This window comes from Lepisosteus oculatus, chromosome 4, assembly GCF_040954835.1.
Source record: "Lepisosteus oculatus isolate fLepOcu1 chromosome 4, fLepOcu1.hap2, whole genome shotgun sequence".
Taxonomy (NCBI): Eukaryota; Metazoa; Chordata; class Actinopteri; order Semionotiformes; family Lepisosteidae; genus Lepisosteus; species Lepisosteus oculatus.
The window spans coordinates 16,093,343-16,114,937 of record NC_090699.1 but is presented as its reverse complement, the minus strand read 5'-3'; the positions used below and the strand labels follow the sequence as shown (position 1 = coordinate 16,114,937).

Here is a 21,595-nt window from a genome sequence, read left to right as displayed (position 1 = left end):
GGAAGAGCTGACTTTCCAGTCCATTCCACTGAGGGGATGTGTACAGGTACAGTACAGCTGTCTACAGTACATATTATGTATATTATACATTATATAATATATTATATATATTATGTATATTAGTACCATTATGGTGGTGGTGGAGGGGAGTCCCCATTACCTGTAAAGCGCTTTGAGTGGAGTGTCAATTATTATTATATTGTAAGCAATTATTATTATTATTATTATTATTATTATTATTATTATTATTATTATTATTATATTCACACAGTTGTGTGATGACTGCCCTGTTCTGGGATGGACTTCAGTGCCGCCTCAGTGACAGGACTGGTCTGTTTTAACAGACCCTGCTTCCCTCAGTGGGATTCACAGGGCAGAGGATCAGCGGCTCGGCGTCACTGGAATCTAAGCAGGGGTCAAAGAAAGGATACAGTTTCTCACTGAAGGTGTGCCGGAAAGTGTATATGTGGCACCTGGCTTTCAAGTTATAAAAGGAGATCTGCCCCTCCTCGTAATCCACATAAACCCCCACCCTCCGGGGTTTTAAGCCCTGGGAAAGTGGGGTTGGGGGGAAAGTGCACGCTTCAAAGCCTTTCCGACTACTGAGGCACAAGGTCCAGTAGCCATTGTCGGGGTACAGGAACACCTCCCCCTTCCTCTTGACAGAATCTTTGGCCACCCCTACTGCCCAATCAGTCTTCTGCCTCACTTCCGCCTCCCAGTAGTGTTTCCCCGAGGTGAAGCCCTCTCTGCCCAGGACGCAGACGTCGTCACTGAATCTCTCCGGAGTGTCGGGGAGCGTCTGGGTTCCTCTGCAGTATCTCACTTCCTTCCCATCCTCAGACAGGGCGAGATGGGGACCTGCGGTTCTGGGATCCAGACTCACATCCACTGGAGACAAGACCCACGGAACAGACAGAGTGACAGACAGGGAACAGAGTTCAGTATCGTTGGAATAAAAGACTCTCATTGTGGGTCTCTTATTCTTCATAGGTGAAATTGAAAGCAGCAGAAGTTACCTGCATATTTCTTTATCTCCTCCAGTTCTGCAAAAGAAAAACATGTTGGATGTGTCAAAGGTTAACAAAGATGTCCTCAGTAACTTTATAAAGGTCTATTTTCTAGCAAAATATTTGCTTTTCAAAGAGAACAACATAACAGCACAGCATCAATGTCACGAGGAAAAGAAATCTATTTGACTATTTTGATGATCCCAGAAAAAACGTAATTGTGTCCTGTTCTGATCACTTTGCTATTTTCTGTGTGATATTTATTCATTAATGCCATACTCACCCCTCTCAGAGAGATTGTTCTGTTCTCTCCAGACAGTCTGTGTCAGTTCTGATATGGCCTGTCTCAAAGCGCTCAAACACAGCTCGGTGGGAACGGTGATGTCAGACCAGTCTTTGGGGAGCGGAGGATAATGCGTGGATAGGAAACGCTACAGCAAAGAGAGAACAGTCCCATAAACCAGTGAAACCACCCAAGGGCTGCCTTAGGGAGTATATAGACTGTATACAATGTATGCCCTGTCTGTTGTGGGAAAAACTAAAATCATAATTTTTTGTGAATAAAAGCTCTTCATTGCAGTGCTCATTAGCAGCAGTGTGAGCTGGCCTGTAGGACTCTCTGCTCTCTGTAGATACGGTATCTGCTCTCTACAGTGTGAGCTGGCCTGTAGGACTCTCTGCTCTCTGTAGACACTGTATCTGCTCTCTACAGTGTGAGCTGGCCTGTAGGACTCTCTGCTCTCTGTAGATACTGTATCTGCTCTCTACAGTGTGAGCTGACCTGTAGCTCTCTCTGCTCTCTGTAGATACTGTATCTGCTCTCTACAGTGTGTGCTGACCTGTAGGACTCTCTGCTCTCTGTAGATACTGTATCTGCTCTCTACAGTGTGTGCTGACCTGTTGGACTCGCTGCTCTCTGTAGATACTGTATCTGCTCTCAACAGTGTGAGCTGGCCTGTTGGACTCGCTGCTCTCTGTAGATACTGTATCTGCTCTCAACAGTGTGAGCTGGTCTGTAGGACTCTCTGCTTTCTGTAGATACTGTATCTGCTCTCTACAGTGTGAGCTGGCCTGTTGGACTCGCTGCTCTCTGTAGATACTGTATCTGCTCTCTACAGTGTGAGCTGGCCTGTTGGACTCGCTGCTCTCTGTAGATACTGTATCTGCTCTCAACAGTGTGAGCTGACCTGTAGCTCTCTCTGCTCTCTGTAGATACTGTATCTGCTCTCTACAGTGTGAGCTGGCCTGTTGGACTCGCTGCTCTCTGTAGATACTATATCTGCTCTCTACAGTGTGTGCTGACCTGTAGGAAGTAGATGTGGTCCTTAGTGTGGGAGAGCTTCTCCAGCTCAGTGTTTCTCCTCTTTAGCTCAGTGATTTCCTGCTCCAGCTCTTGAATGATCCCTTCAGCCCTCCTCTCTGCTGTTCTCTGCCTCTCCTCAATCAGTTTAATGAACTCGGTCTGGCTTCTCTCAATGGATCTCATCAGAGCAGTGAAGACCTGCACACTGTTCTTGATCTCTTTCTGTGCAGAGTTCTGAAGAGACACGAGGCAACACACAGAAGAACTGTAAGAATAAACAGGCATTCTCTAGTCTATCCCAGGTCACAGTGTTACTGGTACAGTAAGCTAAAGTTCACACCAGAGCACATTGACCATACAGCCAGAGCTCATGTGCATACAGTAGTGTTGTGTGCACTAGCGACGCTGTCTGGCCATCAGAAGGATTATCCCTCTTATACAGCTGGGCAGCCCGGGGCAGCCAGTAAAGTGCCTCGCTCCAGGTACACCAGCAGTATCTGCAGCAAACCTCGAACCCTCAGCCACTTACAGCTGTCCATCAGATTGAGTCATTCTGGAATCACCATTACTCTGCATGCTTTGCTTGTTCCAAGTAAACTTTCATACAACAAACTGGCCCCTTGTGAAGGGAGGGGGTGGTGTGGCAGGAAAATAGCTTTTGTGCTTTCCATTTGACAAAAACATTTCAAAATGTATTTGTCAATCTTTAATACTTGAACGGCTATTTTACAGATTTCCAAACATCGTGAGTACTTGTTGCAAATAAAACACCAAGGATCTAGTAATTCAATTAAAAATGTTTCCTCCTGTCAATTGCCTTGCTGTGGTTGAAATGTCCAATATTCAGAAATCATTAGCACAAGCACAAGCCCATACCAGCAGCACAAACAGTCTTTGTTAGTAATGTTTGAATTTAAATGGTACAGAATATAGTTGGGGGATAAGCAGATCAGAGCCCTGTGATTCCCCACACAGAAGAACTCAACAGGACTCCTGCAGGACTCACTCTGCTGAGCTCCAGTGAGTATTTGATCTCCTCCACCTTCCCCAGTCTTTCCTGGATCATCTGTTGTACTTCTGCCTTGGTCTTCAGCACCTGAGCCTGTAACACAACACAGTCACCTCCACCCCTCCTGCCATCACTCACATGCTGACTGAGCTGTGAGCGAGCTGAGGGACAGCCTGTGAAAGAATGCTGCATGCGATGTTTGAATGTTGTGCACGTAACATGTTTTTACCCGTTTCAAAGTAAAATAGCGTTTTACCCGTTTAAAATGAGCCCTGAGTGGGGTCACACATTTGACTTCAATGACAGGGCTAGAAAGAGCTGGCCAGGGTCTTCTCAAATTCCCAGCAAAATGACAACTCCTGCCTCTCCTGCATGCTTACAGTGCCCTCAGTCAGGCTACAGTTCCATTCAGAGTTTGGACAAACTCTAATGGAAAAATACTTTATTCAGCAAACAAACATGTATATCTTAAAGATTCATTCACTAACCAACGCTGCTAAATTAAGAAAACAAAAATGTTTATTCCAGACCTGGCCTGTATAATCTTTCAAACAAAGGTCTTAAGACATCCTACCTTTCTGTCTCTGCATTCCTCCTCTAAAGTCACAGTGCTGTGCGTCCTGTGGTCTGTCTCAGTGCAGAACTGACAAACACAGGTCTGGTCCGTCCTGCAGAACAGCTCCAGGAGTTTCTCATGTTTCTCACACAGCCTGTCCTCAAGTTTGTCCACGGGGTCAATCAGCCTGTGTCTCTTGAAAGCAGCTGCTTGATAGTGAGGCTGGATGTGAGTCTCGCAGTAAGAGGCCAGACAGACCAGGCAGGATTTGACTGCACCAAGCTTTCTCCCGGTGCAGACATCACAGGGCACGTCCCCAGGCTTAGATGAGCACTCTTCGGGACTGCTTAATTTCCGCCTCTTGAACTGTTCTGTGATTTCGGCAAAGTTTCTGTCGATGTGCAGCTCAGGTCTCTTAGGGAATTTCTGCTTACACCTAGGGCACTCACACACATGTCTCATGTCCCAGTGCACTTCAATGCACTCCTTGCAGAACTTGTGTGCACATGGAAGGGAGACTGGGTCGAGAAAATCTTCCTCGCATATTGAGCACTGAAGGTGCTCTTTACAAAGCACCATTTGGGATGAAGCCATTCCTGAGCACAGAGAAACAGTACAGGAGAGGATTACGCATAATCCAACACACTGGCACAGAGCTGGTCTGGAGGAACAGGGGCTTCAGACAGAGACCAAGCAGAAGGAGGTCACGATCTAAAACACTGCTGATAAGAGTCAATCAGCAATCATTCTGCTTCCCCTCAGTCACGAACCAAGACTGGAAGAAACAAATGTGATGTTGAGTATATAGTGACTCCAGCCATTTGTACATGTATAAAAACATGGGAAGACATTGTGCATTGGTCTTCAGAGTCTTGCTATAAAAGCAACAACTGTTACTTCGTTGTGAAGCCCCTTATATCCCCCAAACATCACACATGAAAGCCCTGTGAGAATGAACACCACCAATTATTTCATGAATTAACTAATAACTATCCACCTAATTACAAGTGATAGGGGCCCACTGGCTGGCCTCTACTTGCTGCCAGAACAGTCTCTCCATAGTGCAGCTACAGTATTTTAGACATTGGCTCTCTTCACTGTAACAGGGAAATGCAAAAAAGATACAACAAAGTAAAAATAAATACTATACAGGTTCACAATTCAGGAATATCACTCGTGTCCTGTAAGGGTAGGTCAGTTGCTTATGATGGAAGTAGTTTGTATTTTGTATGCTTTAGGGAATTTTATACAGTATATGTAGGACACATGAAATAAAGAGCTTGTATATCTGATGATGATTTGGGGTTTTGAAACTGCTCATTCATTTGTTAGTTCAGTATTAGCCCTTAGCAGATCTGAGAATTGGTACTTCATGTTCATGAGTCATAATGTAAATGTGTAATACCGGGAAATATTGTACAGATAGTTGTAGACTTTCCCCAGAGGCTCACGCAGTTAAAGAGCTCTCTATCGTGCCTGGGTCATGGCTCTGGATGACAGTAACTGAGACTGGCCAGGTGGTGGCGCTCTATGGGCTCAAGGTGGGATTAGTCAGCCAGTGAGGCAGTGACCCCCGAGGACTCTGGGACTCCCGCAGGTGGGCTGTGCTGTGAGGAGGGACGCGCTCAGCCTCAGGTACGAGGCTGTGGTCACTGTGGTGTATTGAAAGATGGACCCGTTCCTACACTTCCTCCCTTTCCTCTGTGTGCTTCTGCAAGGCCTGCAGCCATGAGAGCAGACAGAAAGAGCACGCAGCAGGCCACGCCCAGATGTGCAGGTAACGCCAAAACAAGTCAGAAATCTACTTCTGAAACACAGGGCATGTAAAAATAAAAGCACAGGAACATGAGCAAACATTCGACTTCTGAACCACTATTTTAAAGGAAAATAATATTCCCACACATTTACCAAGGTGAGAAGACACGCCTGAGGCACAGAGACATACCTGCACTGACAATCCGAGGAAGTATGAATCAGCTCCTTAGGATCCCAGAGTACAGGAAATCCCAACTCGTTTTACTGGAAGCCTTTGCTCTTTAATGGGACAGAAGAAAGGGGAGCATTTACAGTACAGAATGTGCTAGTCCATATCTACCGCAAAATGTTGACTCTTATACAACGTAACGTACTCCCATTTTTCCAAAACGTTATATTCCTCCAAAATAAAAGCTAAGAACAACCCTTGAGTTCCTAAGGATGTTTTTTAGTCCTAACCCTGTCTGTGACCTGTTTTTCTCCCCCAGAAGGATACTCTGTCTCCTATTCGGAATGCCTTCACACACTGTTGAGAGAGCCGTGGGGCCGTGGATGCCTTACCTGCCCGAGTTCCTTATTTCACACTGCTCTTTCAGTCCGCTGGCGAGCCGCAGACCCAGCACACACAGCTCGGTATTCACACGCACGTGGCCAGGGGGTCCTCAGCAGAGCTGCGCTTGAGTATGGGCACGAGCACGAAGGAGGAAAGGCCCAGCAGCTCTTACCAATGCCAGGGCACGGCTCCCCAGATAAGTTGCGTTTCTGCACAGTGAGGTAGCTGGGCTGTTCCTTTTCGAGAAGGCTCCTCCTCTTCCTCATTCATGGATGAACTGTTAACTCTTTGCACTCTCAGGGCTCACTGATTCTACCGCACAGCTGGGGACAACCCACAGAGAGGAGAGGCAGAGCGGAGAACCAAGATCTTCTGACATCCACGCCTTCTGGGCATCTTAATCCCCTGGACAACTTTAACACCTTCGCTGAGCCTCAGGACGGCTCCACAGCTAGAGTACATTTCAAACAGACAAACATAAAAGGACTCTAACTTTAAAACTGTCATGCAAATCGCAGTTAAAATTCATTGGAAGTAAAAGCTGGAATGAGGCACGACTAGAGCTTGACCCCTCTTTCAGAAGAACTGATGATCTGTAGATTCAGTGGTTGTTCCTAGATGTGAAGTGCGTTTTACATTCAGAATTAGAGTTCAGAGTTCAGTCTTCTGTCATATGCACAAGTGCAATGAAATGCTTATTTGCGTGTGTGCTCCAATACGCCAAAAACACAGAACAGAGGCAACAACAAGTTAAAAAAACATACATCTTAGAGAAAAAAGAATACATTATTAATTAACTTATTTGATCAATTCCTTTTTCTTTTCCAAGGTGACATACAATTAAAATTATTTGCACGCAGAATATCTGCACATGATATGTGAATTTCACCAACAGCTAATTTATTAGAACAAGCAAATGTGGCAATCCAATCATTTCTCATACTTTGAGGAGGTGAAAATAAGGTACAGAAATGATAAAAAACTGAGACTGGAAGGTTACAGTAGCTGAGGGAAGGGTATTAGGCGGCGTGGTACAGAAATGGACCCCACAGGCCAGACGAGGGGCAGTTCTGGTTCCACCCTGGACAAGGCAAGAAAGAGCAGAAATACTGTACTCGGCGCAGCTGGAAGAGAAGCAGCAACAGCAGCAGACCAGCGGGAGACTCGCTGAGAGGAGGGGAAGGGGGGAAGGAAGAAACTGGGACAGGAGGAGCGGTAGGTGACATAGCAGACCTTCAGTACCTTTATATCCTCTCCTAAAGAGAGAAAATAAAAAAAACTATTCTCCTATTTCAGGACGATAGTTACAGAGCAAACAAGTACAGTATTCCCCAGAAAGCTCATCGCTGACAGTCCACCTGCCGACGGAGGTATTGATTAGGGTCAGCGATCGCCGCAGGTCTGTTCATCATCTCTCAGACAAAGCCCAGCTTCAATTGTACAGAGAGTAGTTTGATCTCTTCTCTTTTGGGATCACAAGTTGAAGTAAGTGATAGAGGAAGAGGAATGTTTTTATCAAAATAAGCTTTATTTCAAAGCAACCACAACTCACAATTAGTACACGTTCTAAGAAAATATCAAACTGTCATCAAATAAAAACTTTCCGAAAGAGATGATTGTCCATTATCGAGTGGATGATGGGCCTGGATTTGCTCAATGAAAGAGTCCCTCCCCACCCAACCACTATGGCAATGTTGGTTAAGTTAATAATATTCTCTTTGAGTTTCATAAACATGAATGTCATAACAGTGACATAGTGACACATACACACACATAAAGACACTGCAATACAGAGAGAGATAAGACACACTGACACAGGTTGGTAACGGTGACACAGAGAGTCACAGAGACACTAACAAAGAGACAGAAAGACACAGGGACACAGACAGAGACATGGTGACAAAGACATTTGGGGACACAGAGATATGATCTCACATACACAGAGACACTGAGATACAGAGAGAGACACTAACAGAGAGACAGAAAGATATAGTGACACTGACAGAGACACAGTGACAAAGACATTTGGGGACACAGAGATGTGATCTCACACACACAGAGACACTGCGATACAGAGAGAGACACTAAGAGAGACTGAAAAATAGTGACACTGACAGATACACAGTGACAAAGGCATTTAGGGACACAGAGATATGATCTCACACACAGTGACAAAGGGTCACAGAGACATAGTGACACATACAGAGATACACTGACACAGTGACACTGATAGGGACACCAGGGATACAGGGACACAGAGAGACAGAGTGATACAGGCAGAGACACAGTGACAGACAGGCATAAGGTGGAAGCGAGGAGAGAGATCGGAGTTAATTGGAACGGTAAGGAGCTGGAGTGAGAATTAAAGAGACTGTAGAGTGTAAAAACCAAGGGAAGAAATCTGGAGCTTTAGAATATTGTGGCCTACATGACGAGAACAAATGTGTGAATTGCAAATTTTTGTTCGGGCGTCAGAACAAAGAAATAAGCAATAACCTCGGACAAATGGGGACACCTACAGTTAGTAAAACCTCCACACAGACACCAGAAAACAACAAGTTAATAACATTGATACTGAGGCAGAGAGCTGGGAGTGAATCAGCCTGTGTTCATGTTTAATCTCCACAGCTGAGAGGAGGCACCAGCACAAGGTCTTTAGATCGATCCCTGGTACCGAAGACAGGATAGATCTTCTCCCCCTGATTGAGGACCATGTCAGTGAACGTGAAGATGTGAGTCCTGGACTCCACTGCGTAAAAGGAGACCTTCCTCTCCTCAATATCCACACACACCCCCACTGTCCTGGGCTGCAGACTGAGGGGGAGACGGGTCACAGGGTCAGTGAGAGCAGAGAAACCAGAAAAGCCGGAATACAGAGCCCAGTATCCCCCTTGGGGATCAAAGCTGAACCCCCCTTTCCTCTCAGCAGACTCTCTGCTCACTCCTATTCTCCACCTTTCATTCACCTCCACCTCCCAGTAGTGTCTCCCTGAGCAGAAGCTCTCCCTGCTCGTGACATAGGGCCAGGAATCAAATCTGTGTGGATTGTGAGGGAGACTCTTCCTCTGTCCCAATCTCACCCTCTTCCCATCCTCAGACAGGGAGAGAGAACAATGCGCTGTATCAGGGTCCAGAGTCACGTCCGCTGTGGGAATAAAACAGGAAACATCAGAAGAGTCTCTTAAAAATTATATGAAAATTAAAATCAAATTGTACCTGTGAAATACATCTCTCCCTCCCCCCTACCAGAAACAAAATAAGTTAATTATTAATTACTGAAATTAAATTATGATAATTGATAATAAATATAACTTCTGAATAAAAATCTACAATATAAGCAATTTAGCAACAAGGTATTTAAAATAAACATCTAAAATAACGTTTATATTATTTACAGATTCTGTATATAAGAACAAGCTGTATGTACATGTATACACTGGTTAATGAGCACATTCTGTTTGTTAAGTATATAAAGTATATGCAAAGTGTATAAATACTATATTCTATAGATGCTGTGTAAAGACTGTACAGGTCTCAACAGCTGAAACATTGCCCTTCTAACCCTTCCCACTACCTGTCTGCATCTTTCTACTTTTCAACAAGGAATTAACCTTTCTTGTTTTTACATTGGAAGTTTATGCAGTGGAGATACAGTACATACAGTCTCTGTATCCTGTACCACTGATTCTGATTAGCCTATCTTCAAAGGACCTGTGACCTCAGTGCTGTCCATCAATGTGGTCAAGAATTGAAAAAAGGTATTTTTCTCTTGGACTTCACAAGCTTCAGTTTGGAATAAGAACACCATTTTGTTCATTGTGTATCAATTTTAGACTTGCAGGTTTAAACATGTGTAAAAGACACCCAACGTCATTTCTGGACTAAGAGCTCCTGTTGTACAGTGATGAGTAAGGGAGCCCTCTGCTGGGCAGGATGGAAACTGCAGTCTGGCCCTGAAGCTGACAAGGAAATATCTTCCACCCATATTTCACACTGATTCTGTGTAGAACAGGACCCTGTGTCAATCACTGACTAATTCCACAAGAGAGTCCATCTGTGAGGAGAATCAGACACTGTTTATATCACTCCTGTCCTGAGATAAGGATCCCAATATCACAAGTAAATACCCAACCCCACTCTCCCCCTGCTGAAAAGTGTGATAATATTGACACTCCAGTGTCACTTACTGACCAGCATTAGTGTGAACACTTTACAGATATTCCTATAAAACACTTTAAAGCTTATTAATATAATAAGCCTTGTGTAACAGACTGATGAGCCTGTTAAGAGGCAAATCAGATCTGAAGTTAGAGCAGAAATTAAAAAGGCAAAATTAAAGTATAAGGAATATATCAAAAGCAAACTCAATTGTAATTTGAGACCTGAATGGAGTGGAATAACAACTATGGTGGGGCTGTAGGACAAAGGTAATCTCCCTTAATTCACAGTGAATATTGATAGCTTTAATACCAACAAAGAGCTGGCTGATGAACCAAATCACTTTACCTTAGATTTGAAAAGCACAACTTCAGTGGAGAAATCGGGGAACTTAAAGAGAAGCTCACTGCTTCCAGAAAGATTGAACTGGATACACAGTGCGTTTCAAGCATTTTCAAGAAAACAAAAGTCAGGGAAGGACTTGGAGCTGAGAACATCAGGGGCAGGTACTGAGGTCATGAGCTGAGCAGCTCAGTACTATATTTCATTAGATTTTTTTACATATCTCTGCATCAGCAGAAAGTACCCAGGATTTGGAAACAGGCAACAATCATACCTGTTGCAAAACACAAACCCCCCAAGACATTAAACGATTTCAGACCAGCTATGAAGTCATTTGAGAAAATTGTTAAAATTCATGTATTCCACCAGACAGAGCACCAACTGGAGCCCATGCAGTTTGCCTACAGGACTGAAAGGGGAGTCAAAGAGTCTGCCCTCACATCACTGAATCTCTTACATTCACATCTAGAAGGTCTCAAGACACACAGCAGCCTTTTATTAATAGATTTCTCATCAGCCTTTAACACCATTCAACCACACTTGGTCGTGGAGCGATTACGCTCAAATTCTAATCTACACTTTACTATTGTCGGTTGAATCGTAGGTGTTTTGACCAACAGATCACAAAGAGTCACAGAGTGAGGGTGGACAGTCTTTTATCAGAGCAGCCTTGTTCTTCCACTGGGCTGTGTGCTGTCCCCCGCCCTATACTGTACATTCTGTACACAGACAGCTGTAGAAGCCCTTTACACTTCATGAAGTTCCGAGTTAAATTACTGCACAGCACGTTAGCTGATGACTCTGTCACTGTCAGTCTCCTACAAGACAGACACTGATCATGGGCCTGTAGGGGATTATTTTGCTGAATGGTGTAAGAACTCCTTCCTTCAGCTGAATGTGTCAAAAAACCAAAGACATGGTCATTGATTATAGAAAACGACCACCAGCTGCTAATCCCACAGTCTTTGAGGAGCAAGAAATTGAAACTGTCAACAGTTACAAATATATTAGCACAATTGTTGATTACAAGCTTTATTTGAGGAAAACATGGATGTCATATGTAAGAAGATTGTTACATATGAACAACAGCGATCATTCTTCTTCTGCTCTTTTACCACAGTATGTGTACTACAACCCTGAGCCCACAATAGAAACAGACTGAGCAGGATTGTGAAGGCAGCCAGCAAAGTCATCAGAGCTCCAGCTGCAGCTGTCAGACAGACAGTATGATCACAGACAGTATAATCAATCACAGACAGTTTGATCACAGACAGTATAATCAATCACAGACAGTATGATCACAGACTCTCATGACCACCCCTTACACTGTGAACCTGAGCTCCTTCTGTCTGGGTGTCGATTAAGACCCAGATTCAAGTGCAATGGAGCTACGTTATGCTTTATTCCCATGGCTATAAACCTGCTTAATCTGAACAATTGTATATTTCACCTTTTTATATATTTTTTCTATTTATATATTTTTATTTAATTTTTTTCTCGTCAAACATGTATGTCTCTTATTTGTCAATGGATTAATTTTGTGTTAAATCTGTTGTGTTAAATGTGTTGTGTTATGTCTTTAACTGCCTGCAAAGACAATTTCCCATCTGGGACAATAAAAGGAAGTAAGTAACTTACGTTATTGTATATACATGTATCACTTATTTTACAACCACAAATATGAATTCCTTTAGAATAAAGCATAAATAACATTTTTTACCATTGCTGTATGCCTACATACCCTTGGATGGCACTGTAGAAGGTAATTACTTTTTTGGAGGAAAAAAGGAAAAAATAATTTTCCAAAAACCTGCATTGTATTATTTGTATTATTGTTGGGGTTTTTTTCTTTAAAAAAGGATCACTGCCACACTCCTTTAATGATCAAGCTAGAAATCTGGTCTGCTTGCATATAGTATATATTTTATTCTCCTTTTAAGGGTTGAAAATATAAAATGTGGCTGAGTGTGCACTGTTAAAAACAATTACTGTAGCTGGTCGGAAGACATGTAGCACAGCCACCCCTATAAAGGATTTTACAGAATACTAACCTGTGATACAGACACTGCTGTTTATGTTGTGTTTTATTTTTGTTCTTAAAAAGAGACAGACTTACCTGCAGCACTGCACAGCCATTTATATACTGGAATAAAGAGATACAGACACTGTTATTCACAGGCACACACTGAACACAGAGATACAGACACTATTAATCACAGACACACACTGAACACAGAGATACAGACACTGTTAATCACAGACACACACTGGAACACAGAGATACAGACACTGTTAGTCACAGACACACACTGGAACACAGAGATACAGACACTGTTAGTCACAGACACACTGAATACAGTGATACAAACACTGTAAGTCACAGACACACACTGGAACACAGAAATACAGACACTATAAATCACAGATGCACACAGATCCAAAACAGTGATTAACAGACAAGGTAGTCATGAATTACCAAATTAATCTGGGGACATCATTTCACATTTTCCCAAATCTGTGTTTTTTAAAATTGTGACTTTATTAAGAAGACATTTAATACTTGGAAAATGCTTAAATATACCGAGACAATAAATAGAAAACATTCTATTGGTTTAAATACGTTGTGTAGTTTCACAGCCTGCAAACAGTTTAAATAACCAATGGCCACCTGGCTCCCCAGTGCCCTCTGGTGTTCAGAAGGAGAGCTGGTCTCGCCTTCCCACTGCACTACTGTTTAAACATTTACCCCCAAATCTGTGAAATGACTGGATCGTAATTGCTGTTGTAAACCTCTGGAAATGAGCTGTTGAGATGAATAATTGTTTTATTACATCAGGCTCCTGAATTTCAACAGAAGAGATGAATATGTTATGTTGTTTGTGAAAGAGCAGAAGAACACCACTTGGCCACTATGGCCAGTGACATTCCTTCCAACGTTATATCCCTGTTCCTGTTGAGTAATTCATGTCATTGTCTAAAGAGAAATGTTCACTTACCAAGTCGTTTCTCTTCCCCTGTAAAGAAACACAAGTAGTGGAGTCAGTAACGCCGATACAGACTCCTGCACTGACATTGGCTCTCAAAGAGTCACACTAATGTAACATCATTCAGATTCCCTCAGTGTGTCTCCTCTGTAAGAAACAGTGGAATCAGTGATACAGACTGCTGTGATATAGACCCCTATACCGACACTGGCTTTAGAAGAGTCATACTAATATAATCCAGATTCCCTCAGTGTGTCTTCTCTGTAAGAAACTGACACTCAGTAACACTGATACAGGTGAAATATGTGCTCAGATCCAGTGCAGTATGATGACAGGGGAGAATGCTGTATTTTCTGTGGTCCTCAATCCCTGTGTTGTTCCCACTGTTTTCACTAGTAAGCCCTCTGGGCCGAGAGAGAAGTGTTTATTTTATAAAGGTTTCTCAGTGACAATGTTCATCACAGTTTGGAATGCAGTTTTAAACAGAGTCAGGAAAAAATTATTGTGAGGTTATGAGAAATGTAAATATCTTGTATTTGTTCATCACTGTGCTGGGTTGTTGATTTGAACAGAAGCATGACAACATTCTTGTAAAAACTGAGAAAAGCTTTGATTGGTTGAAGAAGTATGGAAGGGACACTGGTGATTAAGAGCTCAATGATGTGCTTGGACTGTATAAATCACAGCTCCCTCCCCTGGTCTTGATCAGCACTGACTGTCCCTTCATCTCCTGCTTGATAAGGTGGTGACTTTCCCACATGAAGCTGAAAATACTGAGTGAGTTACGGTTTCACTGGTACCAGCTGTATCAAAGAGGGTGAGAGACGATCCTGTACTAACTGCAATCTACAGAGGTGTGTTCAGTAGAGTGTGTGACCCTGATATTAACCAGCAACTGTATCAGACAGGCTGGTGAAGATCCTGTACTGACTGCAGTCTAGAGAGGTGTGTTCAGTAGAGTGTGTGACCCCGATATATTAATCAGCAGCTGTATCAGACTGTGAGAGAAGACCCTGTACTGACTGCAGTCTAGAGAGCTCGGCCAAAGCAACTTAGATATCATGTGACAATTTGTAAGGGAATTTGAACACACTCTGCTTACGTCACCATAAGACTTAACCCACACTTCTCCAGGGGGTGAGAATCAGGAAGGAGCTCAGCAGGAAGTTCCTGGGTGTGTTGAGCTGCAGTGAATTTCCATCTCAGAGGAGAGGATAAGAGTTTCAATGTTTTCAGTGTTTCACTGATGCGCGTGGAAGAACTCCTGAGGGATTTCAGACAGACTTTCTGCCACTGTATAAAAGCTCACAGTGAGACTCATCTGAAGAGATAGACACTGGAGGAGCTGATTCTGTATCTGCAAATAGCTGTTGATGTACGATACTGGTTCTGACTGACAGAAACACATCCCACAGTGTTCTTGACATAGTGTCTGTACACTGACCCCTGTTCTCAAGAGCAGGGTGTCCTGTGCTGATTGTGAACTGTCATGCAGTGGTGTTTAAACCCCTCCTCACACAGACATTCAGACACACATCTCTAATGAGCACATACTGTCCATTCTTCTCCACTGGATCACCAGAAGTGCTGACGCTGCTACAGTCAGAGCTGCTGTTACACAGAGAGCCACCATCCATCCAGAGGGTCCAGGGAAAAAGTCTCCTGGAAAACAGCACAGGAACACAGGAATATGATCCCACAGGAACTGAGATACAACCAATCTCCTAGTAGCCTGGTTCCCATAGAGTATATCCAGAACCTGGACAATGTTCCTGGTCAGAGATCTGAAAGTGATTCGTAAATTGCTGTGGTAAAAGTATATCTATATTTATCTTTATAATCTAAATAATAAAATATCTCCCACTGGTCAGGTATATTGAAGAAGGTCATGTGTCAGTTAATACAGTTAATGATGTGGATGTGAGTCAAGATGACTCCCTGTTATTTGAGAAAAGCTGCAGAATGAGGCACAGCAGGTCTGAGAGAGTCTTTGTCACTCAGGGTGAGTGGGAGTCCCTGTGAAGGACAGGAGCTGTCAGGACAGGCTCTGTGAGGAATGAACCACTCCTCTGGGCTCATAAAGGGGTTTCAGTCTGTGTCTGGGCTCCAGGTATAAGGAGAGGAGGGAGTGAGAGAGTGAGCGTGAGAGTGAGAGCTGGGAAAGACTGAAGACGACACAGAATGGGAGGCACTGAGGGGCTTCACAGGTTCTGGACAGGTGGACTGTGTGGGAGTTTCAGATGAGAGAAGACAGTTTTGGCAGCACAGACTGAGTCTAAAGTACTGCCTGTACCTTAAGATCTCCACATAGATATGAGGACTGAGAAAGCTACTTCTGTATCAGGGACACACCAGAAAGACATATTGGGACCAAACAGGATCAGTCTGGAGAGTGAAGAGTCAGAATGAGGAAGAGTTTTAGAGTGGCAGAGAAGTGCAGGTCAGAGAAGAGTCTAGCTGAAGAGAGACAATGAGGAAGAGGAAGAGAGGATTGGGTGACATGGAGTGAGTCAGAGTGAATATGACTCTCCAGTGCCAGGCAGTGAAGAGTTAGTGAGAAGAGTGAGTGTGAAGAGCAACAGGAGCTGATTCTGTATCAATGTCAATGGACATGAGAGATAAGACCAGGGAGGACCTGCAGACAGGAGGTGTCTGTTCACAGCGGAAGAACGTGGCTCTGTATTCGAGTGCAGACAGGCCCTGAAGACACTGAAAGTCAAGGTGTTGCTGCAGTGTGGGGTGAAAGTGGAGATGTGGGAAGGAAGGGCTGTGGTTGTCACTCTCAGACTGAACCAATCGCTGTCAAGTCATTATGTCAGACAGCTGAGAAGATGGGCTGGAAGGAACAGAGATAATTCCTCCTTTGACAGAACAAGAGACTGTTGCTGCCCTGGTAATGACTATAAAGGGACTGAATATAGGTTTAAGAAAGGGACTTCTTTTATAATTGTGGAAAAACTAATTTCCTTTTTGAGATACCTATCATGCTAAGGGAGTCCATAATCAATATCAGACCATGATCTGGGGAGACCAGGAGTCACAACACCTCATCAATATTGATGGGTGTCTAAGTGTGGAGATCAGGACAGGACTGTCCAATCCTAATGAACTCAACAAGCAAACAACCCTGAAAACATCACATTCTCATTCAATACAGTACTTACTGGGTATGTGGAGCTGAGATTCCCCGTCTGCCTTGGACTGTGTGCTTCTGACCAGACAGGAGAAGATGTTGGACTCCTGCTGGACTGGGATGTAGCTGTTGACACTGAGGAGCCCCTGACTGTCCTTCCCCACTGTGCTGCTGGACAGTGAGGTCACATCATGTCCATCCCTGTCTGTCCAGATCACTGCAGGTGCAGGGAACCAGCCCTCAGATCTGCACAGCAGCTGGGTCTGACCTCCTCCAGGGGAGTGGAGAGACACTGAAACATCTGCCAATAAAGAAAACATCCTAATTGCCAGAACCTCAGAATTGTTTCTGAGAAGTGACAGTGTCTGAAGTCTTGTCACTGATGAGCATCAAGGAGAGACACACTTCTCCTCCAATCACTGCAGACTCTCCTGTTAGTCACTATAGAGCTCACAGTGCAGTGTGTTCAATCCCTTAATTGAACAATTGACTGTGTGGATTCCAAGAAAAGCTCACTGAACTACAGAAGTCCTGCAATCCGTCCATCTACAGCTCACAGTCTCAGTGTTAAGCACATCTCCCTGAATCTGGCAGCTGATAACTGATCAATGTGGACCTGTTGGCTACTAAATGACATTTCATTGGCTCATAATAAACATCCTTCTGTAACTTTGCCACCTTTGGTAATGGCTAAAAAATAACTGTATTGTATTATTTATAGGATGCATATAATTTAAAACAATATAATAACAAAAGAACACTCACCTCTAACAGCCAGGGAAATTAGAGTGTCTTCATAATGATCCACAGACTCCACTAAACACTTGTACTGTCCATGATCTGAGAGACGCACGTCCGTGAGCTTGAGAGACACGTTGCCTCTGGGGAGCTCCTGCAGGAACAGCTCAGCTCTGTCCCTGTAGGCTGGGTTCTGTATCTTAGTGTTATAATTGAGGTTTTGATACAAACGCACGGGGGAATTATAATCCCCTCGAAACCACCTGATCTCCAGGTCCACAGCACTGATGCTGGGTGAGAGGTAACAGGGCAGGACAGCATCTTCACCAGGGGACACAACAACAGGAGCAGCTGGACCATGAACCTGGAAACTCTCTGAAAGAAAGAGCACACAGCTGTCATGAGTCTTCAGCCTCCACACAGACAAACTGTACCCTCTTCTAGAGGAATGATCACACTGAAACAGATCACACACAGGGGTGTAGTCACTGATCATGGTGCTGGAGCCCTGACCACTGTTATCTCACATGACACCACCATGAGGGCAAAGGTCACAGATCCTTACTTTAATTTCTGTCCGTCTAGTTTAATTAGACTGTATTTAAGATTATTTTCTATTGGTACTGGACTACTTTAACCAAAGCAAACTTAATCTATGCAGGATAATATTGTAAGGTTAGACAAACCAGAACACATATTTAAAGGGAAAAGCTTCAGCTTTCAATAAAATAAACAGTAAAGTAAACATATACACGTCTTTTAGGCATTACAGAATAGCTGCCCCATAACCCTTATTTTACCCATGATGTTTTAGCTGGAAGACTGATCCACAATCACCTGGTTCAGATTATGTTTTATGCAGCACTGTGAAACTACAACACAAAGGAGTGATCTTACAGCCACTGGTGTGTGTATGTTGTGTTATTCTGTCAGTGACATTCCAGAGGTTTAACTGTACACAGTGACTGTTTAGCTGTGACACAGGGAAAGAAAAATCACATTAATCCAGGTGAAACGCCGCTGGTCACTGGAAATGGGCGATAAAGAAGGTGAAACCAAAATCACCTCTGTCTCGTCTGTGAGAATGCAGCTGATGCTCGTGAGCTCGCAGGTGTATCAGCAGCTCACTGGAGTATTTGGGTGTTCGAGTCAGAACCACGCTAACAGCAATACAGCTGAAGCACAGCTCTTTCCTTATCAAAACAAGACATTGAGACCAGGTATTTACGCTCCGAACAAGATCTTTACCGAGCAACCCCCTGTGTTTCATAGACACAGTGAAAATAACACCCCATTAGATCACAATGCTTTATAAATATTTGGATTTTTCTAGTGATATAGAACACATTAATCATGTCCCAAAGTAAATTGTTCGAAAAGATATTTAGATCTCTCCATCCATTTCTAAACTCGTGAGTTACCATAAGTTACTGTTCCTGTTCAGTGTGGAAAAGTCACCAGACTGAAGGTCTAATAAAATTCAGGAATTTCTGCTCATTGTACCTGATTTTGACACAGACGACTGGAGGAGAAGCAGAAGAGTCACACAGAGACACTCTGATTGGTCAGACTTCATTTCTGAAATAAGAAACCGCACTGATAAGTCAGACACCATAAACCTTAACAAAAAAATACATTTTGAATGGATACATTACCCTTGAACCAAAAAGATTTTTCTTTTGACAAATTTTTAATTTGACAGAAACAGACACTCAAAGTGAAAGATCCAGCTGTTGTACCACAGTGAGGTGTTTCTCTCAGCTTCAGTCCTGACTGACTGATCACTCACACACTGCTGTATCTGACTGATCTCAGTCACTCCAGCACACAGCAGCTTCAGTCCTGACTGATCACTCACACACTGCTGTGTCTGACTGATCTCAGTCACTCCAGCACACAGCAGCTTCAGTCCTGACTGATCACTCACACACTGCTGTGTCTGACTGATCTCAGTCACTCCAGCACACAGCAGCTTCAGTCCTGACTGATCACTCACACACTGCTGTATCTGACTGATCTCACTGTCACTCCAGCACACAGCAGCTTCAGTCCTGACTGATCACTCACACACTGCTGTATCTGACTGACCTCACTGTCACTCCAGCACACAGCAGCTTCAGTCCTGACTGACTGATCACTCACACACTGCTGTATCTGACTGATCTCACTGTCACTCCAGCACACAGCAGCTTCAGTCCTGACTGACTGATCACTCACACACTGCTGTATCTGACTGATCTCACTGTCACTCCTATTCCAGTGAACAGCAGATAAAATCAGTTACAGCTTTTACATTTTTCCAGGACTACAAAGAACTGAACATCACACAGAATTTAAACAACATGATCACCAAGTGAACTTTCAGATTTAGCACGTGCTGTAGCTGCATACTAGGTTGCGGACTAATTAATACAGAACTACCTGGAGATCATCTCCAGCTCTGAGCTCAATTGCAATGCACATTTTGAGTCCAGCTGAAGTTCTGCTTAATGCAGTGTTGATGGCTCAGCATTGTTGTAATTAACACAAAACCAAATTATCCTGATGCTAGGATCACACCTTCCCCCTTCTCTCAATGACAGGCTTGTTTCCTTCTAATCCTCTCTATTCATTTACAGGTCTCATTTACAGACACCCTCAGATATAATATACAATACAATAAAACAATAATACAGATACAATACAGATACAATAAAACGTCATCTGTAGTGTGAATAATTGTGCTGTTTTAACTGTTACAGAACAGCACCGAGGCCTGCAGGACACTTTACTGTTAACTGGACTAAAATGACAGGATACTTACAAATTGGATTACCAGGTCTGAGGACCACTCTCTGTTATTCTGGATTGTCTGACAAATCATGAATTGTGCGTTTGAAATCTGTTTAAAACTACATTTCAGAAACGATCAGCTTCAACTCTGACTTCCTGTTTATCACAGTAAAAGTCTATTTTCACTTTCACTTACTGCCATCACACAGAGAGGCAGGAAGGGATTGTGGGAAACTGGGCTGGGGCTGCAGGGTGTCGGGATCATGTGACTCGGGAACGGCTCAGTGCTCAGGGACCCCCGGTCACAAGAGGAGTCCACAATAAGAAAAACACAGGACAAGAGTGGTGTGCAGGGGAGGATACCATGGAGGAAACCAAAAACTCTCCAGCAAAGAAACACTGCCACCCATCTCAGGTTTGCCAAAGTCCACCCGGGTGCTCTACCACACTACTGGAACAATGTTCTGTGGACAGATGAGATTAAAGTCAGTTCAAGCAGCATGAAAACAATCTTAAACACAGAAGGCAATCTACAACATGATGTCTTAAACAGAGGAAGTTTTGCATTTTGGAACGGCCAAGTCTGACCTTAACCCAATTGAAATGCTGTGGCATGACCTGAAGCAAGTCATTCACGCAAAATATCGCAAAAATATAAACAAATTGAAACAGTCCTATAAAGGGGAATGGGACACAATGTCTCTCAAACAGAGGTGCTGATCTTAGTCACGTGTGACCTTTTTAATTTCAGAATCAAACAGAGCTTCTGTCTAAATTATGAAAATGTAACTAAAATATTTTAACAGACCCGCATTCAGTATTTTGCTTAATTCCAGATATCTCAGGGGGTCTGTTAAAAGGCTGTTACTTGGACTCTGCAAAGCACAGAGTGTTACAATGGAATAAATGTGTGAATCTCAGTCACTGTTGTTGGTGAAGGCCACCTCTGAACTTTATCTGTGTCTTAAGGCATTGTGACATTTCTATCAAACTGCTGAGATGATCATCAAAGGTGTTAGTGAACGCAATGGTAAGGAACACTATGGATAGCAGAAAAAACACTTCGGTACAGCATGGAACGGACACATCTTGGAAAGTAGGGCTGAGCAAATGAATGTTCTACAGATGAAATACTACAAGCAACAGCAAGTCCACAATCCAACATGCAGTGTGGTAACGTGCATACTGTATGTGTAGGATTATATCTCATCTTTCCACGTGGTAGGCAAGCAGACGTGGTTCTGAGCGAATAGTTGCTGCAAGTGTCTGAAAAGAGCAAGAG

At 43.5% G+C, this 21,595-nt stretch overlaps 1 protein-coding gene across 1 annotated transcript; it reads right to left on the bottom strand.

Annotated features, from left to right (window-relative positions):
- Positions 1 to 217: 217 nt before the first annotated feature.
- LOC107076438 (uncharacterized) lies at positions 218 to 20,935 on the bottom strand. Its single transcript, XM_069188287.1, has 14 exons — positions 20,345 to 20,935; positions 19,045 to 19,119; positions 17,569 to 17,916; positions 16,835 to 17,104; positions 15,225 to 15,332; positions 13,683 to 13,700; positions 12,803 to 12,829; positions 8,803 to 9,331; positions 3,897 to 4,554; positions 3,320 to 3,415; positions 2,314 to 2,547; positions 1,294 to 1,441; positions 1,020 to 1,046; positions 218 to 891 (listed from the first exon to the last, which is right to left on the bottom strand). The coding sequence occupies exons 2-14, from the start codon at positions 19,115 to 19,117 to the stop codon at positions 338 to 340; spliced, it is 3,090 nt and encodes a 1,029-aa protein (XP_069044388.1). The 5' UTR covers positions 19,118 to 19,119; positions 20,345 to 20,935; the 3' UTR covers positions 218 to 337.
- Between the last annotated feature and the right edge of the window lie 660 nt (positions 20,936 to 21,595).

Bases quoted from the DNA above. Each gene is read 5' to 3' on its own strand.
- LOC107076438 (XM_069188287.1), bottom strand. From the start codon at position 19,117: ATGAAGTCTGACCAATCAGAGTGTCTCTGTGTGACTCTTCTGCTTCTC. The intron at 3,416-3,896 runs GTAGGATGTCTT...GTTGTGTTACAG, and splicing joins AGGAATGCAGAGACAGAAAG to GCTCAGGTGCTGAAGACCAA. The intron at 892-1,019 runs GTAACTTCTGCT...TCTTGTCTCCAG, and splicing joins GGAGATAAAGAAATATGCAG to TGGATGTGAGTCTGGATCCC.